The 19,357-nt window shown below is 42.6% G+C and overlaps 1 protein-coding gene and 1 long non-coding RNA gene across 4 annotated transcripts; one reads left to right on the top strand and one right to left on the bottom strand.

Moving 5' to 3' along the window:
- Positions 1–200: 200 nt before the first annotated feature.
- fmnl2b (formin-like 2b) lies at positions 201–17,666 on the bottom strand. 3 transcript variants are annotated; one of them, XM_051426934.1, is made up of 28 exons: positions 17,090–17,666; positions 13,814–13,897; positions 12,518–12,598; positions 12,282–12,358; positions 11,990–12,073; positions 11,634–11,777; positions 11,425–11,551; positions 10,551–10,627; positions 10,227–10,320; positions 10,043–10,117; positions 9,707–9,817; positions 9,466–9,615; positions 9,272–9,373; positions 8,801–9,021; positions 8,275–8,378; positions 7,945–8,133; positions 6,704–6,724; positions 5,619–5,743; positions 5,189–5,391; positions 4,487–4,721; positions 4,125–4,193; positions 3,558–3,638; positions 3,096–3,225; positions 2,855–3,015; positions 2,605–2,706; positions 2,415–2,513; positions 2,145–2,268; positions 201–1,967 (listed from the first exon to the last, which is right to left on the bottom strand). In XM_051426934.1, exons 1-28 carry the CDS (start codon positions 17,204–17,206, stop codon positions 1,879–1,881), a joined length of 3,276 nt encoding a protein of 1,091 aa, XP_051282894.1. In that variant the 5' UTR covers positions 17,207–17,666; the 3' UTR covers positions 201–1,878. The 3 variants fall into 3 exon arrangements, with proteins under 3 accessions (XP_051282894.1, XP_051282897.1, XP_051282896.1); XM_051426937.1 differs by lacking the exon at positions 6,704–6,724 and adding an exon at positions 8,714–8,729 and having other exon boundaries at positions 8,275–8,406; positions 8,854–9,021; XM_051426936.1 differs by lacking the exon at positions 6,704–6,724.
- Positions 2,244–7,701, top strand: LOC127378324 (uncharacterized). Its single transcript, XR_007887890.1, has 2 exons — positions 2,244–2,315; positions 5,625–7,701. It is a non-coding gene; the product is annotated as an uncharacterized LOC127378324 (long non-coding RNA).
- Positions 17,667–19,357: the final 1,691 nt, after the last annotated feature.

Raw genomic sequence — 19,357 nt, 5'->3', positions numbered from 1 at the left:
CATGGATCCAGATTCTGTTACTGCGTTATTTCTATTTTACATATTTAAGTTGGAATAGGAGATTGTGTGTGACAAGGTGAGCCGCCATAGTTTCCTGCTATGGATGATTAGGAACCTAGAGCAGCAGCGAATGAGAGCAGCTCAACTCGCAGTATGCCACTGCTGCACAAAAAAACAATTAGGAGACGACAGTGACGGCGTCGGGAGACAGGGTGTGTTTATTTACACCACCAAGTGCAGAATCACCACCAACAACCAACAAACACCACACAGAGTACGAGCAACGCTACAGTTCTCTAGAAAATATTTGTACACGTAGAAAACTTTGTGCTCTTTTTAATTTTTTTGTCTTCAGATGATCTGAAATAAAGGGGGTGGGGGTGGTTGGAGGTGGGGGGGTGGAAGGGGTGCTGATACAGGACTGCTCGGACCGGACTCTCCACAGGCCAACAGGGACACCAAGAACAATGAAGGACAACACTACAGTTCCATTCTGTTTGTTCATTTTGTCCAGATTTTTCCAGGTCGGTCCTCCACGTCTCTTTAGGTCTTTCCATGTCCCTCATGTCCACACCTTCATGTTCTGGACAGAAGTTGTCCTCGAGTGCCTTCAGTTTATCTTCAGTTTAATCAGCTCACACTCTCAGCTGTATAGAAACAAAATGGGTGGCCATGTTTTGTTGTGAGCTACACTGCCCCCTCACTACGACACCTTGAACTGCAGTACACACCTGAGTCATCAGCAAACTTGGATAATGTTAGTGAGACTGAGGTTGATGTCTCTGATGGTTGAGGGGTCGGGGTCAGGACGGGGACTGGGTCTAGCAAGAGCAAACCAGAGCCATTTTTTTTAATGATGATCTCATTAACACTGTTTACTTCATGAAGGGTGCAAGACTCTCTCCAGCTCTGGTAAGGCTAGGAAATACAGTAGAACACAATAGAACACAATGTAGTGAAAGGAAGTAGATCCCTGTACAAGATCCAGTTCGAGACAGATCGAAAGGAACCCAGAACAACCACAGAACCACAGACCTACTGACGCATAACCAGGAGTTTGGAAGCAGGCACTTTGAAACCTGCACACCTTTTACACAGGAAGAGAACCTTTAGGGGTTTACTTAAAAAAAGTTTCCTCACCAAGTGAATTAATCTTCATCCAAGTCAGCCGTGAGTTTCATGAAATTATGAAGTGTATCCATGTTGGACCGGCTCATCAGGAGCGCCACCAGTGGTCGAAAGCGGCCCACGGTTTGTTGAGCTTGTGGTATTTTTAAAAAGTACATCTTCTTTTCGTACCAGTTCTCCTTCCACCGTTTCATTCTGGTCAAGGAACTAAAACGGCCTGGTTGACGTTTAAATTATTATATTTTTCATCTAAGAATGAACTTTAAATGTTTGAGCCCACAAGGAAAAGAAGCCCTTAAAGTGCTTAGAACTGTAACTCTGAACACCCATTCAATGACAACTGGACATCTCCATGTACTGAGGAAGACCATGTGATATCATCAAAAGCTCAACAACAGTTACTGAGTGTTTCTTATCTAACCAGACTGACACCAGATCAGCACGTTGATGTGGTCGGATCAGAAATGAGGACAGCTGCTGCTCAGTTAAGATACTTTAAATAGACACATTTTTGAATTTTCAGGCCAGAGTGGAACAGCTAAAGGTCAGAGGTCAAAGGTCAGCTGGTGTCTGGGCATCCGGTCTGTGCACAAACGGACCAATAAAATAACATAAAAAACATGATGTCATCAGTTCACATCGATTGATCAGAAATGTTCAAAGTGCTAATTGGTCCCATCGATTAGAAGTGGGCGTGACGTCATCGTCTCTCTCTCTCTCTCCCTCTCTCTTTCTCTTTCTCTCTCTCTCTCAGTAGTGCTCCTCAGAGTGGGCGGGGTCACAGAAGAAACGAGAGCTGCGTTTGGCCGATCGGGCCGTGAAGGGGACGGTCTTCAAAGCTGCAGGTGAGACACAACAAAACAGCCAATCAGATAACAGACCTTGTTTACCTTTGACAACGTGTATATAAGTGGTGACGTGTTTACCTGTGATGACGTGTTTACCTGTGGTGGCGTGTTTACCTGTGATGACGTGTTTGCCTGTGATGACGTGTTTACCCGTGATGACGTGTTTACCTGTGATGATGTCCTCTATGGCGCCGTCCTTCCCTTCGTAAACATGGCGGCTGTCTTTTCCTTGTCGTCGTCTAAGCTCAGTGATCAGCTCCTGCTGCTGCCGCTTCCCTCGGTGGGATGGAGACTGGAGGGGAGGACGGGGACAGTTTGACCGTTAAAAACAAATTACAGGTGAGCTGTCCTTTCTCATGTCTGCCATGTAATGAGTGGTCAAGTATTTTAGGTTGTACAGATCAGTCAGGTATAGGTCGCCAAAGGTCACCATCTTACCTTGGTCTCCTGCTCCTGCTCTTGTTGCTCCTCCTGCTCCAGCTTCTCTAGTAACATTTGCTCTTGACGCCTCCTCTGCTCATTTTCCTCCTCTGCCAGCTGAACACACACACAGTAAATATTCAACCCTGTGGGAGTGGCTTCAGATTCAGAGACCACACCCCCAATGGGGGGTGTCATCGTTACTCACCCTGTACGCTTTAATGAAACGAACAAAGATAGGGAAGAAGACCGACGGCGGCATTGTCTTGGAGCTCTCGCCGAAAAATTTCACCACATCTTCAAACGCATCCTAGAGTGAAAATTTATCACCTCGTTAGTTTTTACAGTGTAGGTTGAAAGAATTAGATGATCAATAGCAGGATTTCTAATTATTGTCTCTAATTTAGAAACAGCTCATACTTCTGCATTATGATTGGACGACTGTAACAGCGTCTCACCTCAGCGATGCGTGCGTCCTCCTGCAGCTTGCTGAGTCTTGATTCGTTCCTGCTGATGAAGTCTTTGAGTGTGCCATTGTGTTGAACACTGAACTCTCTCCAGGTGAGCTCCATGCCGCGTTGCAGCTCCTTCACATCACACAGCACATTCTCCAGACTCACTGCACACAGGTAAGGACACAAAGGTGAGGGTCACAGAGTCTGATGTGTTTGCAGTGTTCTGATTGGTTGACAGACTCACCTGCAGCTGCTTTATCGACGTAGTGAAGCTCATTGTAAAACAGAGCCACTGAAGGATATTTCTCTCTCACCACGTTGCCGATGTAATGAAGCAATGTCTGTTTCCTGTCGGTTGACTTCGTCTCCAGCAGCTGAACACAAACTCACAAACCTCATTATCAGTTCCTCATTCTTTAAACTCACTTTAGTCCAATTAAAAGATAAAGCAACTCTTAGTGTGTTTGTTATTTGGCCAGCTGCTGAGAGGTAAAAGCAGTCATCTGTATACTTCATAAGAACTGAAGCTGTCAGTATAGGTTGTCAGAACCCATCGACAGCTTCAGAAACCCCCTTTCTCACATCAGATTAGGGCGGCGGTAACTGAATCCTCATTCTGTGACAGGTGGGTGTGATTGTCCGTTGAAAAGAATGGGCTTGTTGAGCGGAGTTTGTGTGTGTGTGTGTGTGTGTGTGTGTATCTTACCAGGTCTAAACTCTGCAGTTTGAACCCGTACACAGCTCCCCTCTTACTGCTGTTCATATAGTTCCCCAGAGCCAAGATGATCTACAACAACAACAACAACAACTCTCTGAAACTCATAGTCACATTATGTAAAAGAGATTATCCAAGCATACTGTATATAAATATACACCAATTAGCCATAATATTGTGACCACTAATAGGTGAGGTCCTGTGATGGACGACTGGGTCAGAACATCTCCAAACCTGCAGCTCTTGTGGGGTGTTCCCGGTCTGCAGAGGTCAGTACCTACAAAAGTGGTCCAACAGAACCAGAGACAGGGTCAAGGGGGGCTGAGGCTCATTGATGCAGGTGGGGAGTGAAGGCTGGCCTGTGTGGTCCCATCCAACAGACGAGCTATTGTAGCTCAAACTGCTGAAACAGTTAATGCTGGTTCTGATAGAAAGGGGTCAGAACACAGTGCAGAGCAGTCTGTTGGTCTGTGGCTGCATGACATTATGACCATCAAGGACCCCAGGTTTTAGCTGATTGGTGTATATTTATGTATATATATGTAGACCCAGACTGACCTCAAGGATCTTCTTGAGCTTCTGAGATGATTTTATAGAAACTGAAGCAGCAATCATAGCGTGGAGTTGCTGAGAAAAACACAACACAGTGAGAAAAGTCACATCTGTCTGTCCATATATATAATATACACATGAATATATATATATTTCTTTGGGTTTTTTGCCTATATTGCAGAGGACAACTGAAAATTGACAGGAAAGGGGAGAGAGAGGGGAGGATGAGCAGCAAAGGGCCACAGGTCAGAGTTGAACCCATGGCTGCTGCAGCAAAGGCTCAGCCTGGGTACATGGGGCGCTAACTCTACCAGGTGAACTATAGGTTGCCCATAACTGTCTTCCTGTCTGGAACCTGTCTGTCTTACCGGAGTTAACATCTGGACATTGTCACTGAAATTCCCCATGAAGGTCATGATCGACATTCGCTGATTGAGTCTTTCGATGCGACTGAATTGCATCATGAAGCGGTCTTCATCACTCAGAGCTTCCAGAGGTTTTCTGTCCCTCTCATATTGCCGTAGAAGCTTCACCTCTGCCTCCGTTGGCAGGAAACGCATCAGACACTCCACAAAGTCGACCCGAACCGTCCGCAGGTCAAACCTGCAGAAACACAAACCAGACTGTTCAGGGGAGTATCTCAAACAGATCTTTAAAATCAGAAGAACTAAGGGAGAGCTTTGCTGTTTCAGCCCCAGCACTGTGGAATCATCTTCCCCAATCACTCAGATTAGCTGAATCCTTGGACTGCTTTAATCCACTATAGGCCTTTTCATAGATCTGCTTTCCTGTGTTTGTGTACTTATCTCTGTCGTCTCTCTTTTTATTTTTTTTATTTTCATGCAAATTTGCAACCTCTGTATGTAGGGGTGAGTTTTTTTAAGTTTAAAGTTGAGCTTACTGGTTCAGTAACCAGGCTTAATTTGGCCTACCTCAGCTCCACGAATGCTCTCTTTGCCCATTTTTCTAGTCAGGAGCTGGTGGAGTCAGGACTGCCATTCGATGGATCTTACTGGTAGAGCTTATTGTACTTATGTCATTACTGGTGATCCTGTTGAACTTTGACCTACATGTGGATTGCGCGACAGATGACCTCTGACCCGTGACCGGCCTTCCTTAGAGTGATGGCCAGGTTTTTGGCTCTGTTGGCCTCCAGCAGAGAAACTTTGGACGGGCCTTTCTGAGGAAGTTTTTGTCTGGACAGAGTCAGGTCCACCGCTGGACCCTGAGCCTTTGTCTTAAACAGCTCCTCAAACCCTTCCACATCCAGGTCCTGAGAGACAGACAGTGACAGAAAGACATATTTTTAGGAGGAGACAAGGTGAAAGTAAACTTTTTAGTCCACATTGATGCCTTGCAGGCTTTCTCTTCAACCTCCAGCAATAAGACAACGTTAATGTTAATGTGAGTGGCGTCAATTAGAGAAGACCTATTCACATAATAGAATCAAGTCAATAGAAGATCAAATAAAACATGTAAAATTAGTCTTGTGTGTTTTACCTGCAGGATGGACTCATCGTCAATGTCATTAAAGACGGTCCCATTGATCTGACTCGGCTTCAAGGCGACCCAGTTCAACACTGGCATCCTGAACTTGGTCTGGATTGGCTTCTTTATCTTCACCGCTGCACAGCATAGAGAACGACAGGTGAGCGGGGTGACAGGTTGTCCATGTTAGATTTACTGTGAGAGTCTATAGGTGTGTTCAGACTGAGTGGCTGCAGTGTGTGTTTATTGAGCACAACCAAAGTCCACTGTAGGTAGCTTGAACTATAACAGACAGATAGCCTTAAAGATTTATTTTGACACATTTATATGAGTGAGGGGGGGCGTTACTCCATCTGGAGACCTGGTGGGGCTCCCTATTGTGGAACTGTCTATCCCCTATCAATTTCGACTCTTCTCATCGAGTAATGGTTTAGTTGACTATTATAACTAATATAATTTAAAGTGATGTGAAATAAGTCTGAAGCAGATACAGCTGGTTTTAGCAGTTCTGAATGTTTTGATATCTTTTAATCTTTGACTCAAAAAACACTTCCTGTGTCTCTGTATTAACTTTATATACTGTTTCTCAAATGTTCCTCACATCAGTCTGAACACACATTAAAGAGGTCGATCATTGACCTCAAACATGTGACATTAATAAAACACAAACCAGCCAATAGCTGGCTGTACTATCACCTGGAAATTTCCAATTTCCAGGTGATAAAGGGATGATAGCGGGATGATGAAGGGATAGAGGACAATGGAGGACAAACCACAGAAATGGGCGGCTGTGGGTAGTTCACTGATTAAAGGGTTGGCGGTTCTTCTTGGGCAAGACAGTCAACCTCAAACTGCTTCCGATGGTCAGATCAGTAGCTTGCTGCCATCAACGTGTCAGTGAATGAGCAGCAAAGACTTTGTAAAAAAAGCCTCGGATGAAATATCAATGTAGCCATTTACCATTTAAGATGATGGAGGATGGAATATTGAAGATGAAGGTTGAAATAAAGATGGGGGATGAAATAAAGTTGGATGAAATAAAGATGGAGGAAGCAGGAAGATGTGTGATGGATGTTGAAGACCATAAGGAAACGTACAAAATAACTTGAGAGGACCCTCTGTCAGCAAAACAAGAGAGAAAAAACCAACATGTTAGTAGCATAGACTCAACACATTCACATTTACCGTAACAACTGAGAATTCTGGCTTCTGATTGGCTGAAAGGTGTAGATGAAATTTTAGTAACCAGACAGTATATCCACACGTTTGTTCTAAATTACTGCATAAGACTGTTTTATAAACAATGTTGCTGTTCAACTGCTTGGACTCAGATATCAAACGTCGGAGCTTCCTTTAACACATCAACATGGAGAGTTTTTCAGATATTAGTGACCTTGATAGAAAAACAGTTTATGTATTTAGTATTTAGAGCAGGGCTCCGGAGTGCGACCAATTGGGTTGCACATGTACACAAGACATGGAGCCCTTGGTCCCTGGTGAGAGACCAAGCCCTGGTCCTTCGGTGACAGCATCAGACTCAGAACCAGAAGAGGAGACAACCGAGTCTGGGATAGAGCCCGGCTCCGTGACCCAAATTAAAAAGGCCAAAATATATTCCTTCAGACAGGACTGACTGAAACAATTTCCCTGGCTGAGGTACAAAGGTACCGCAATGCACTGCGTGTACTGTCAGGAGTGCGGTCAGAATATGGCCGGAAATAGTGCATTCGTGAGCGGGTAAACAAGTTTCGTATCGAAACTTTAAAAAAACATAACATGTCTAAAAAAAAACACAATATACTGTGACAAGTGTGTAGAGAAAGTGGCCCCTCTCCCAGCTGCATTTCAGCGGCAGGTAGTAGTAAGCTCTTTAAAAAGTAGCCCTTTTTATTTTGAAATGTTTTATTTTACTTAAAATGTTTGAGTTTGAAATGTTCAATTTCAGTTGAAGCAATTTAAGCACAAGCACTTTTATTTGGAAATGTTTTATTTTGCTTAGTGTTTTAGTTTGAAATTTTCAATTTCAGCTCAGTGAAGCACTTTAAACACTTTTCTTTTTATATATAATTGTGCTTCAAATAAAGACAAACATTTCTCTACACCTTATTCTTGTTTAAAAATCATTCACATTATATGAAAGTCATGGAGAGCGATAAAAAGGTGACCTTATGGCGTTAAAGGCGACGCAATGAAAGATTTGGGTGCACCTAAATTTTGTGCTGGTGCACCTAAAAAAAAAAAGTTAGGCGCACCAGTGCAACCAATGCAAAAAGTTAGTCTGGAACCATGATTTAGAGGCATCTCATGCCGCATCATTTGAACTCTTGTTCAGTCTCACCTGCGAGTCCCGAGTTAAAGATGACCGTAGGCGACCCCCCGGAGCCCGGGAGAGGGGGGGCCACAGGAGGAGGAGGGGGAGGCATGGGTACAGAGGAGGACAGCTCACTGGTCCGACAGGGGGGAGGAGGGGGAGGAGGTGGAGGAGGAGGAGCAGGGGGAGGAGGTACAGGGTACGACCCATTAGACACTTTAAAGACAAAGAGAAGAAGAAAGAACTGTTTAGTTGGAGAAGTTCACTGATGTTTTTTGGAGTATTTCTACTACTGCAGTATGCACTGTATCATTCAGTATCTAAAGCAGCCTTCTGATTGGTGGAGCTGAAACTCACCTGTGCCTGGCATTGGTGGTGGGGGCGGGGGAGGTGGCGGGGCTTGCATTCCTGGAGCTCCGCCCATCCCTGGTCCCATGCTGTGATAAGCTACAGTCTCAGGACTGAGGGAATCAATCAGGTGAGCAATCACTTAATGGTTTCTGTTCTCCTCCTAGCTACCTCCTGACATATTGTTGATAATATTAACCATATATTAATATTAACAGTGTTCAGCAGACAGACACAGACTAACACCACTGTTAATAATTACTGCTGGTGAATCTCAGGGCTCCATTATAGTTTTCATTTATAAACTCATCTGTAGGTTGTTCACCTGAAAAACCCCCAAACAAAAATGATTCACACGTTTCTGATGTGACAGCTTAAAGGTTTGTTATGTTTTAGTAAAAGTACTTTTTTAATTTTTTTTTTTTTTTTTTGGCCATTTGGGGGCAGCAGGGCAATAAAAAGATCTGCTCCATTGTGTTCTCCAGCTAGTAACTGTGACTCCTCTCAGCAGGTAGTCTACAGTGGTGTCTCTCACCTGGGGGACAAGTTAGGACAGGGGGGAGGGGAGGGGGAGGCGGAGTCAGCCACCCCCCCATCCCCCTCTCCTCTCTGTGGTTGTGGAGCTCCGGGTCCTCCGGCCTGCTGGGCCTCCTGAGCCTGACGCTCCAGACGACTCTGACGCCGGATTGTCTGGTCCTTCTCCCGAACCATCCGCCGCAAGGTGTGCACCTGAGAGTTCGCACTCGCATACACCTCCTGCACAGGTAACAGGTGTTAAAGAGACAGTACAACATGTTACTGCACAGGTAACAGGTGTTAAAGAGACAGTACAACATGTTACTGCACAGGTAACAGGTGTGTTTTACTAATGTAGAAAATGAAATGTATCCATCTTTACTAAAACGTTAGACTGTTTCATTAAACATCTCTTTCATCATCATACACAACATGTTCTGTCTCCATGGTGACTGAATGTTTGCATGGTTGCTATAGTAACAGCACTGACCCTGACATGGTCCAGATCCTTGTTGGTTTGCATCAGTTGTTTCTCCAGTTCGACGATCTTCAGCATCGCTTCGTTCTCCACGTCCAGCAGACGCTCCGACATCTGTACACCGAGAGACAGGTCAGTACGACAGCTGTCTGTCTGTCTGTGTTGTTCTACCGGTCTATCTCTATCTGTCTAACTCTCTGTCTCACCGTGCCCAGGCTCTCCTCCAGCTCTTCGACTCGTTCCAGAGCAGCAGTTTTGGTCTCTGCGTCCTCCAGCAGCGTCCCAACATCAAAGACGTTGTCCAGGTACGCCTGAATCTGCACCTGCAGCCTGTCGCTCTCTGTGTGCTTAAGCCTCTGTGGTGAGACAGGTAGAGAGACAGGTTGACATTGAGACAGGCACAGGTGTTTGCTCTCCTGTGATTGGCTGAGATTGGTCAGATGTTACCTCCAGGTGTTCGTCCAGGTTCAGTTTGGTGAAGTCGTACTGCAGGTGGACTCTGAAGTTCATGTCCTCCACCGAATGAACCACAATGTTAATGAACTGCATACAGGCCACCTGACAACCGTTACCGTGGTGACAACAGACACACGCTCAGTTAATGACCACGTATTAAACTGCTGAAGATGTCCCATAATTCAGTTTTGATCAACATGAAATGATCGTCAATATGTTAAATTCAGATAAAACAGGAAGTTCTACTGAGTCAGTCCAAATAAACATTGTAAATAGAAAAATAGCGGGAAAATAACGTAAACAAAGATCTGATGAAGTTCAGAGTACCAGAAAGTCGATGTTGTCATCTTCGTTCTTAAAATGTTCCATCAACTTCTCGAAACGCATCGACTCTGAACACACCTGCAACACATCAATCAATACATCAATCAGTAGATCAATCAATAGATCTATCAATAGATCAATGAACACATCAATCAACACGTAATTGTTAATGTATATTGTTGTTTACAGTTTTGAAGTTGTCGAAGGCTGACAGGATGATTTCATGTCCTCCTCTGACCAAACAGACTGCCGCCAACAACTCCAACACCAGAGCCTTCGTCCTGAGACACAGACAGTCAGAGAGACAGACAGACAGACAGACAGTCAGAGAGACAGTCAGCTGTATGTAGCCAGTAGAGACGGACTGTCAGACAGACAGACAGGCAGTTGGACAGACAGAGTTAGTCAGTCAGACAGAGACAGACAATTAGTCAGACAGTCGGACAGACAGTCAGAGACAGACAGTCAGAGACAGACAGACAGACAGAGACAGACAGACAGACAGTAGTACCTGGGGTTCCTGTTGTTGAGGCTGAGGGCAATTTCATTGACAGCGTGAGGGTGAGACATCACCATGTTGAAGCCATACTAAGGAAGAGGTGGACAGATGAAGATCAGTCACAAATGTCCGGGCTCACACTGAAGAACCACGTTTCATCAATGGGTTCCTTAATCTCTAACATGAGAACCTAAACAGTTGGTAGCAAAACCTAAAGTGTCTATATGCAATATTCATTAAACTGTAGTTAACGGCACCACCAGTGGCTGTTCAGTGAACTGCAGTCAGCGTCACGTCTGTACACTGTCCGTAAGCGCGAGTGAGCAGCTGCAGTTAGCTAGCTGGATGCCCCTGCCTCGCATAGCTCTTGGCTAGTAGAAAACTAATATTAGCTTTTGTACCGCTACATTATTTATTGTTGGTTTTTTTATTGTTATTGTCACCATTTGTTAGAATACATATGTTAGTATCATGGATCACGTTAGCTGGGGAAGCTAATGTGCTGGGTGTCGTTCATTTGTAGCCATTAGCGGACTCCATTTATAAGCTAACGTTAGCTAGTGTTGCACACTCTTGGCACTGTAGGGAAGCTGAGAGTCACTGACTCACACACACTGACTTCACACAAACTGACTCACTCACACTGACTCACTGACTCACTCACACAAACTGACTCACTGACTCACACAAACTGACTCACTCACATTGACTCTCTGACTCACTCACACTCACTGACTCACTCACACTGATTATAAAGAAATAAGATGATTCACAGTCTGACTGATGGAATCTTTGATAATTAATAGATTAATTGTACAACAATATATGAACTGTTAGTATGACGGTTGTTTCTGCATTTGAATACATTTAAATAATGAAACATTACCTGGTAATTCATGATGGCTCTCAGACACATGACACAAACGTGAACGTCGTCTTTCTTACAGACGAGCCGTGAGTTCTTCAGAGTTCGACGACTCGGTAGAGTGTTGGATCGAGTCACTAGAGTGGAACTACGGACACAGAGAGACATCCTCGGAGGGTCAGAGTGGACTTTATCTGGTGAGTGGATCCTTTTATTTTTACATTTGTTACCTGATGGAGTGGCGAGCTGCGCGGGGTACGGAGGATGATGGGGATGGGAGGCTACAGTCGCCATGGAGATCCTCTATGGACCGACTCCACGGAGAGTCTATGGACGAGACCTCGCCTCCGGTCTCTGACTGCTCGCCATCAAATCTGAACACACAAACAACAGCTTAAAAGGTTCATAACATATATAATGATTTATAATTTATAGAGAATATAATGAAATATAATGTACTGTTATACATATGTAAAACATGTATGAACATGTATGAACATGTATATACACATACAGACATACATATATATATATATATATATATATATACTGTACACAGTGAGGAGGAAGTATTGTTCAGACTTACGTTACAGCGTATTGAGCGAAGGACAAATACTCGACCAGGACATCCAGACCTCGATTCTCCTCATTCAGAAATTCTCTGACCCACCTATATAGAGAGAGACAGGTCAGATAGACAGACAGGTGAAAGACAGACGGGTCAGATAGACAGACAGGTAGGAATGTTAATTAATCTTTATGTCATCACAAACAAGATTTCTTCATGTGAACAAAGGACATCAGTGGTCCGATTTATAATCATTTATTAATAATAATAACAATAACAGGTGGTCAGACAGACAGGTGGTTAGACAGACCCGATGTGGTTTGTGCGAAGTGAAATCTCGAGCTCTCTGAGCATCTGAGTTGACTCCTGAACTCTTCTTCTGAACTTCTGCCGAAAGACAGACAGACCGACAGGTTTGTTTAAAAACAACTGTTCAAATACAAAAATACTATGACATCACATTAAAGTGTGACATCATAGCTGAGGCTGACCCCCCTGTGATGTCATTATTAAAGTGTGACATCATGCCATTGGAAACAAACTGACCTTGCGCGTTACGGCGGGGTCGAGAAAGCCTCTCAGTTTCTGGATGTAGGTGTGTGGAGGGTTCTTCACCTGAAACCTCTCCTGCATCACACACACACACACACACACACACACATCATGAAACTCCGCCCACCAACAACACCTGTGTGCACGTCATCCAAACAAATCCATTCATCCTACAGACAGGTGAGTTTGATTTCTAACCAAATTTAAACACAATTAGAAGGTTCCTGCAGTTGTACTGTAGCACAAGAGTTGGGAGGAAGTTAAGTCGAGTCACTGCTACAAGTCCAGCAAGTCGTACGTAATTCTGGGGATCTTCCAGTCCCCACATTAAAATTTGTTAAATGCATGATAGAGATATTTTTTCAGCTGATACAATAACCAATAATTACATTTTTCTCATAGCTGTTACCAATAAGTTCATTGATCATTTCACGTTTCTGTATTAATTATAAAAATAAGTTCACAACCTGTTAGGAGATGTGGCAAGTAAAGATAAATAATTAAGATTCCATAACTCTGTCATAACCAAATCTCATTGACATCACTGTTGTTTACACAACAAAACAAACAGAGCGTGGTCTTTTAGTTGGAGAACACAACTTATTGATTTCACATTCAGATTTTTAATGCTTTCCCTCCAAACTGCACTCAGATTTGCTAACCCTAACCCTAATCTAGAGGATTAGCATGAAATCAATAAATCATATTCTCAAACTAAAAGACCATAATTTATGGGCTATAGTTTAATTATCAGAATCAAACAATATAAATGTCCTATTATTGGATAATCGATAATTATTGTTCATCCATAGTCTGTTTTATTTTTAAGATGAAAGCTGTTGCAGCCTGTTTACCCCTTAGAAACCACATTACATACATTTTGTAGCGATCAATAACAGACCTCCAAAATTAACAACAATGCAGACGGTGATATCGCGAGAGTTTCACACGGGATTCATTATGGTGACTTACTACCACTACACTGTAGTTAATTCTCTTATAAAGAAACAAAGTTACAGTAATAATATAATTATAATCGAACGTAACTTAAACGTTAGCTTTGTACTGTTTGATCAGACAATAAATGAGCTAATAAGACATTTACATAACTTTCTTTGGGTTTTGTAGTGACAGTAATATCAAGTCCTTTCAAGTCATCTGTCTCGAGTCAAAGTCAAGTCTAGTCAGACAAGTCTTCAAATGTCTGACTCGAGTCAAGTCATGTGATTCAAGTCCCTCACCTCTTACAAATGCAGTACAACTTCAAGTAGGAAGATTCACGCCACCCACCTGATCACAGATCAGCTCCCACTTCTTCTCGTTGTCATAGGAACGCAGCAGACGCACCTTGTCAGGAGGAAGATTCATCGAGTTCTGGAACACAAACAGAATAACCTGTACACCTGATTGAGAATTGATCGATCACCATTAATCAATCGCCACTAACCCATACAGCTGATTGAGAACTGATTGATCACCATTAATCAATCACCACTGACCCTGTACACCTGATTGATAACTGATCGATCACCAGTAATTAATCACTACTATCCGTGTCCCCAAAGTCAGTTTTTTGTTGTGTTGGATCAATATATGAACCAGAACCAATCCAGAATACTTCAGACCAGACTTCATGTTTAAATTTCCATGGTGACGGCTGCAATGCCGGTAGCTCCTTCAAACTTCATATATTTTTGTTTTATTCTGTATTTTTTGGGCTTTGCTGCTGAAACATAATTAAATGATGTCTGATTGGATTTTAAAGCTCAAATCATTCAATTTGATTGATCAGGAGATTGTGACTCACAATCAGATGCCACAGCCTGTAGACAAACTCCTTCAAACCTCTGTTTTTATTTGAACTGTTTGAATTAATATGTGTTTCCAGCTTTATTGCTGGTTTAAGGTTTAAGGACCTCCTGGATCTTGATGTTCCCATCCTGGTGATGCAGCTCTGCTATCCAGGTGCATCTTGTAAGCATCCAAAGTGATGTTGAGGCCCAGTCTACTGTCCGCCTGTCTGGCCAGTCAACTTTGTCAGCTTTTTTATGATTTAACAAATAAGAATAATAAGAATAAACAGAATATTAAGTGAAAACAATTAGTCTTCATTTTTTTCATGGGGCCGGTGAGAGACCTGGATAATGCATAGGGGGGACACTGGCCCCAAAAAAGGTTGAGAACCACTGACCTATGTAGACCTGTTAACCCCCTCAGCACTGCCACAGTCAGAGCCTGAAATAAGCCAGTACTTCTGATATCTGCCCACATCATACCGTTACATCTTACTGCATACAGCCAACTCCTGGTGAGTCTAAGTTCTTTTTGCTGGCCTACAGACAGCTGCTTGAGCCCGGGGAGCTCTGCAGAAGAGAACCAGAGCTCCTGGAGGAATATACACTCATAGTCACACCGGATTCCGCTCTGGAGATGATTACACTATTTAATCTTTCAACTTTTGGGATTAAAAAGTGGATTTATCTTCACTCTCCCTTCTCAACCTGTTTGCTGAGGCCTTGACGAGATAGAACCAGATGGACTGGTTCTTTAACTTGTGGTGGTCTCAGAGGTATCCGTATCTTCAAACAGACTCTGAGCGCCCAACAGGTCCAACACAGACCAGACCAACTAGTCTCTGTGATGATATAAGGATGTCTCTCCAGGTTCACACATCAACCTCAGAGAGACCTGTTCCAGGTTGCACCAACTGGTCTTTACGAAGACTTTATGACCAAACCTAATCCAGATTTGAACTACACCTGATCTACTTCCATGTTAATGCCTACGTCACTATGGCTATTGGCTAGCAGTGTGTGTTGCTAGGATACAGTGCTAACAGTCTCATGCTGTTGTGCTGATTTGTTGTCTTTTTTCTTTCCTTTGATCCTTTAGAACGTTGCTGTAAATGAGCTGTACAGCAATTGCCAATCAGTCCGATGTAATAACAGATAAATAACGGATCGATCAATGATTGTTCACACACAACTGATCTCACGATGTAAACACAATATCACCAAACTCCATTTTTGTGAGTTTCTGAGTGAAGACAGACTTTATAAACTTTATACACTGTACATGATACTCCATACATTGTGTCTTGTTTGTCCACTAGTGGCTGCTCTGTCTTGATCTTGGTCAGCTCCTGACCAGTAGGGATGGGAATTGAAAACCAGTTCCAAATCGTGCAATCCATCAGAATTGAGGTGATCAATCCCTTTATCAATGCAATACTGAAGGTTATCAATATATACGATTCAGTTATTTTAGGTATCGAAGAGACTCGTTACATTCATTTTATAAATTTTGTTGCATGCCTTTCCAACAGCAAGACCAGTTAATATCGTCTGAAGTTAGTGTTGTTCATTTTATAGTTTAGTACATCCCAGAGCCAGTACTTCTCAAGAATCAGTACTTCTACTTTAACTGGAGTCTGGAGAATTCAATTCTGTTCAATTAAATTTTATTTGTATAGCGCCAATTCATAACAAAAGTTATCTCAGGACACTTTTCAAATAGAGCAGGTCTAGACTGAACTCTTTATAACATTAATTACAGAGACCCAACAGTACCACCATGAGCAAGACCTTGGAGACAAGGGCAAGGAAAAACTGCCTGTTAAAAGGCAGAAACCAACTGTTGACATGAGAACTTTGGAGAACCTTCACATTCACATTCAGTCTGTGGAGACGACTTATAAATGTTGTTACATTATTTACAGAGAGAATCTGTGTATCTATTACAGTAAAGAATAAGTTTACTTTAACCAACTCTGGTTTGTGCGTGTACGCTGCTGGAAACAGACGAAGAAGAAACAGTCCAAAGCTTAATTTCATGAATCAAAATACTTTAGTTTGTGTGGAAGTCGCTCAGTCTACCAGGGGGTCGCGGGTTCAAGTCCAGCACGGACCACAGTATGGAGTGTGGACTAGTAGCTGGAGAGGTGCCAGTTCCACCTCCTGTGCACTGCTGAGGTGCGCTTGAGCAAGGCACCTAACCTCTAACTGCTCCCATAGCATCACTACGCGGCAGCCCATCAATCCATCTCTCCACATTTGCATGTCTGTAAGTCCTGTGTGCATATGATTGTGTTTTGGGCCTCTATATGTGTCTAAAACATAGAGTGAACAGTTTCCCCATTGGGGATTAATAAAGTATATTTTATTCTTCTTCTTATTGCTCTGACTGCGTTAACACTCTCAGAATAACAGTTGCCAACTTTCTTCCACACAGACAATTGATCAGCAATCAATAAAGCAATCAACAGAGAATTAGGCCGATAAGCAGAATTGACAATGGTATTGGTATCAATAAAATGTTATCAGGTCCCATCCCTACTGACTAGGTTCAAGCTGACATGGTGCAACCGGCGTTACCATCAGGTCGGACTTAGAGCGCCATGTTACAACTGTCATGGTTTAAGACCCTAGCGCCACCATCAACATGTGTCAAATACTGCAGAACTACAGACATTCCCATCAGCCTCAGCTGCTAATGTTAGCATGCTAATAGGCTATCTCTCTGTGTGTGTGTGTGTGTGTGTGTGTGTGTGTGTGTGTGTGTGTTTACCAGTGCGATAGAGAACCTCTCTTCCAGCTCAGCCGGGTCGGGCATCGGGAGTCGAACCGGGGCGGCTCTGGACCGTATCACGGCCAGCTGGCTCTCCATGCTCTCTGCGTTCCCCATCACACACACACACACTGCACACACACTCACACACTGATCACACACACAACACAATGAACACACCCACCTACTAATACACACACACACACACACACTCAGCAGACACACAGGAACATGTGGTCGGCCATCACTGAACGCAGACAGACAGGCGCTGGAGCTACTGAAGGCCTGTCTGTCTCTCTCCTGTATGTCTCTCTCTCCTGTATGTCTCTCTCCTGTCTGTCTGCTGTCAGATGGTGAAGATCGCCTCCCTCCACCTCTCGTCTCTCTCTGTCTGTCTGTCTGTGTGTCTCTTTGTCTCTCGTCCTCGCTGCTGCTGATGCTGATGCTGATGATGATGATGATCCAGATGAAGGTCTGATGCTGCGTCGTTGTGTGTTTATATTAAATGTGTGTGTGTGTGTGTGTGTGTGAGCGAGCGCGTGTCGCAGATCAGCCGGTTAATCCTCCCCCACTCCTCCCCCACATGAAGAAAGAAAGAGAGAGTCGGCCTCCCTCCTCTTTGTCTCTCTCTCTCTCTCTCACTCTCTCACAGCTGCAGTCTTTGTCTAGCTCGCTCGACCCTCCCTCCTCCCTCGCTCTCCCTCTGACTTCTCAGACAATGAGCCTTCTGCTGCCACAGACTCCGCCCACCGACACACACACACGCACACGCACAGACAGAGGTGTTTAATCTGACTCTGGATCAGCTGCTGTAAAACACGTCTGTATTTATTAGTTTGAACGTTATTATTATGATTATTATTGTGTGATTGCTTCTTGCATTGTTATCTTCAGTCTTTATTTTGCTTTTTATCTTTTTTCTTCCTCAGTTCGTTTTATGGACCGTTATAAACATCATTAACATATGAAGCCTATTAATGTCATTCCAGGGATTCATTTTGTTTGTGATATCTGTTACAGTTATTGAGATATAGTCAATATGAGTCACATAAACCTGGTACACAGGTGCTCCACGTAGATATGTGTAACATATTAAAGCATGTTTTGAGTAGTGCCACAATGTGGTCAGCTATTAAGCATTTTTAAGGTTTTTGCCAATGTAATTGATAAAGGCCACGCCCATTTGCACCTTAAAGACATTCCGCTATTTGGGATATTTGAATTAAAACAACTTTTGTGCCTTTTTACACATATTTTATCTAATCTTCACCATAATTGGTAGTTGTTATATTTAGATGAAAGCAAACACAAACCAATCACACATTGTTATCTTCAGTCTTTATTTTGCTTGTTATTCTTTTTCTTCATCCCTACATTTTTTGGGCCGATATCTTTTGAATGCAGTAGTTGATTATGACATATTTATGTTCAGATGTGAATCATGACCACTTCTCGCTGGGACTCTTTCAGACGCTGTGCTGCCAGGCAGAAGATGCAATAATCACATTTTTTTCAGGAGATGAAAATGTTGTTGTTGTTTTCGTAATATTATTATTGTTATGATTATTTAACACATGTAAATATGTTGTAAGTATGAGTATTGTAGTAATAGTATTCATATTATTATGAATATATTTATACATATTTTTAATTTAATGTGTTCTCAGTAACAAAACAGTAAAGATACTCAGTGGTGAAAGTATTGCAGTACTCTGATTAAAGTACTGCAATATTCGTTGGTAAACAGCTCCCTCTGGAGGAGGTTGCTAAGCCCTAACCCAGAGACATGGTACCCCAACATACAGCATTCTAACCTCAGCAATAAAACGTCCTCCAACCCAAAAGTATGTGAGCCATCATTATCTCTTTACATTATTATCTAGTTATATTATTGTCTCTTTACATTATTATCTAGTTATACTATTATCTCTTTACATTATTACCTAGTTATACTATTATCTCTTTACATTATTGTCTCTTTACATTATTATCTAGTTATACTATTATCTCTTTACATTATTGTCTCTTTACATTATTATCTAGTTATACTATTATCTCTTTACATTATTGTCTCTTTACATTATTACCTAGTTATACTATTATCTCTTTACATTATTGTCTCTTTACATTATTACCTAGTTATACTATTATCTCTTTACATTATTGTCTCTTTACATTATTATCTAGTTATACTATTATCTCTTTACATTATTGCCTCTTTACATTCTTGCCTTTTTACATTTTGTAGTAGGGTCAGTTGAGTGTAGA

Source organism: Dicentrarchus labrax, unplaced genomic scaffold (assembly GCF_905237075.1).
Source record: "Dicentrarchus labrax unplaced genomic scaffold, dlabrax2021, whole genome shotgun sequence".
NCBI classification, from domain to species: Eukaryota; Metazoa; Chordata; class Actinopteri; family Moronidae; genus Dicentrarchus; species Dicentrarchus labrax.
The sequence above is the reverse complement of the archived record's forward strand: the minus strand, read 5'-3'. Positions and strand labels throughout refer to the sequence as shown.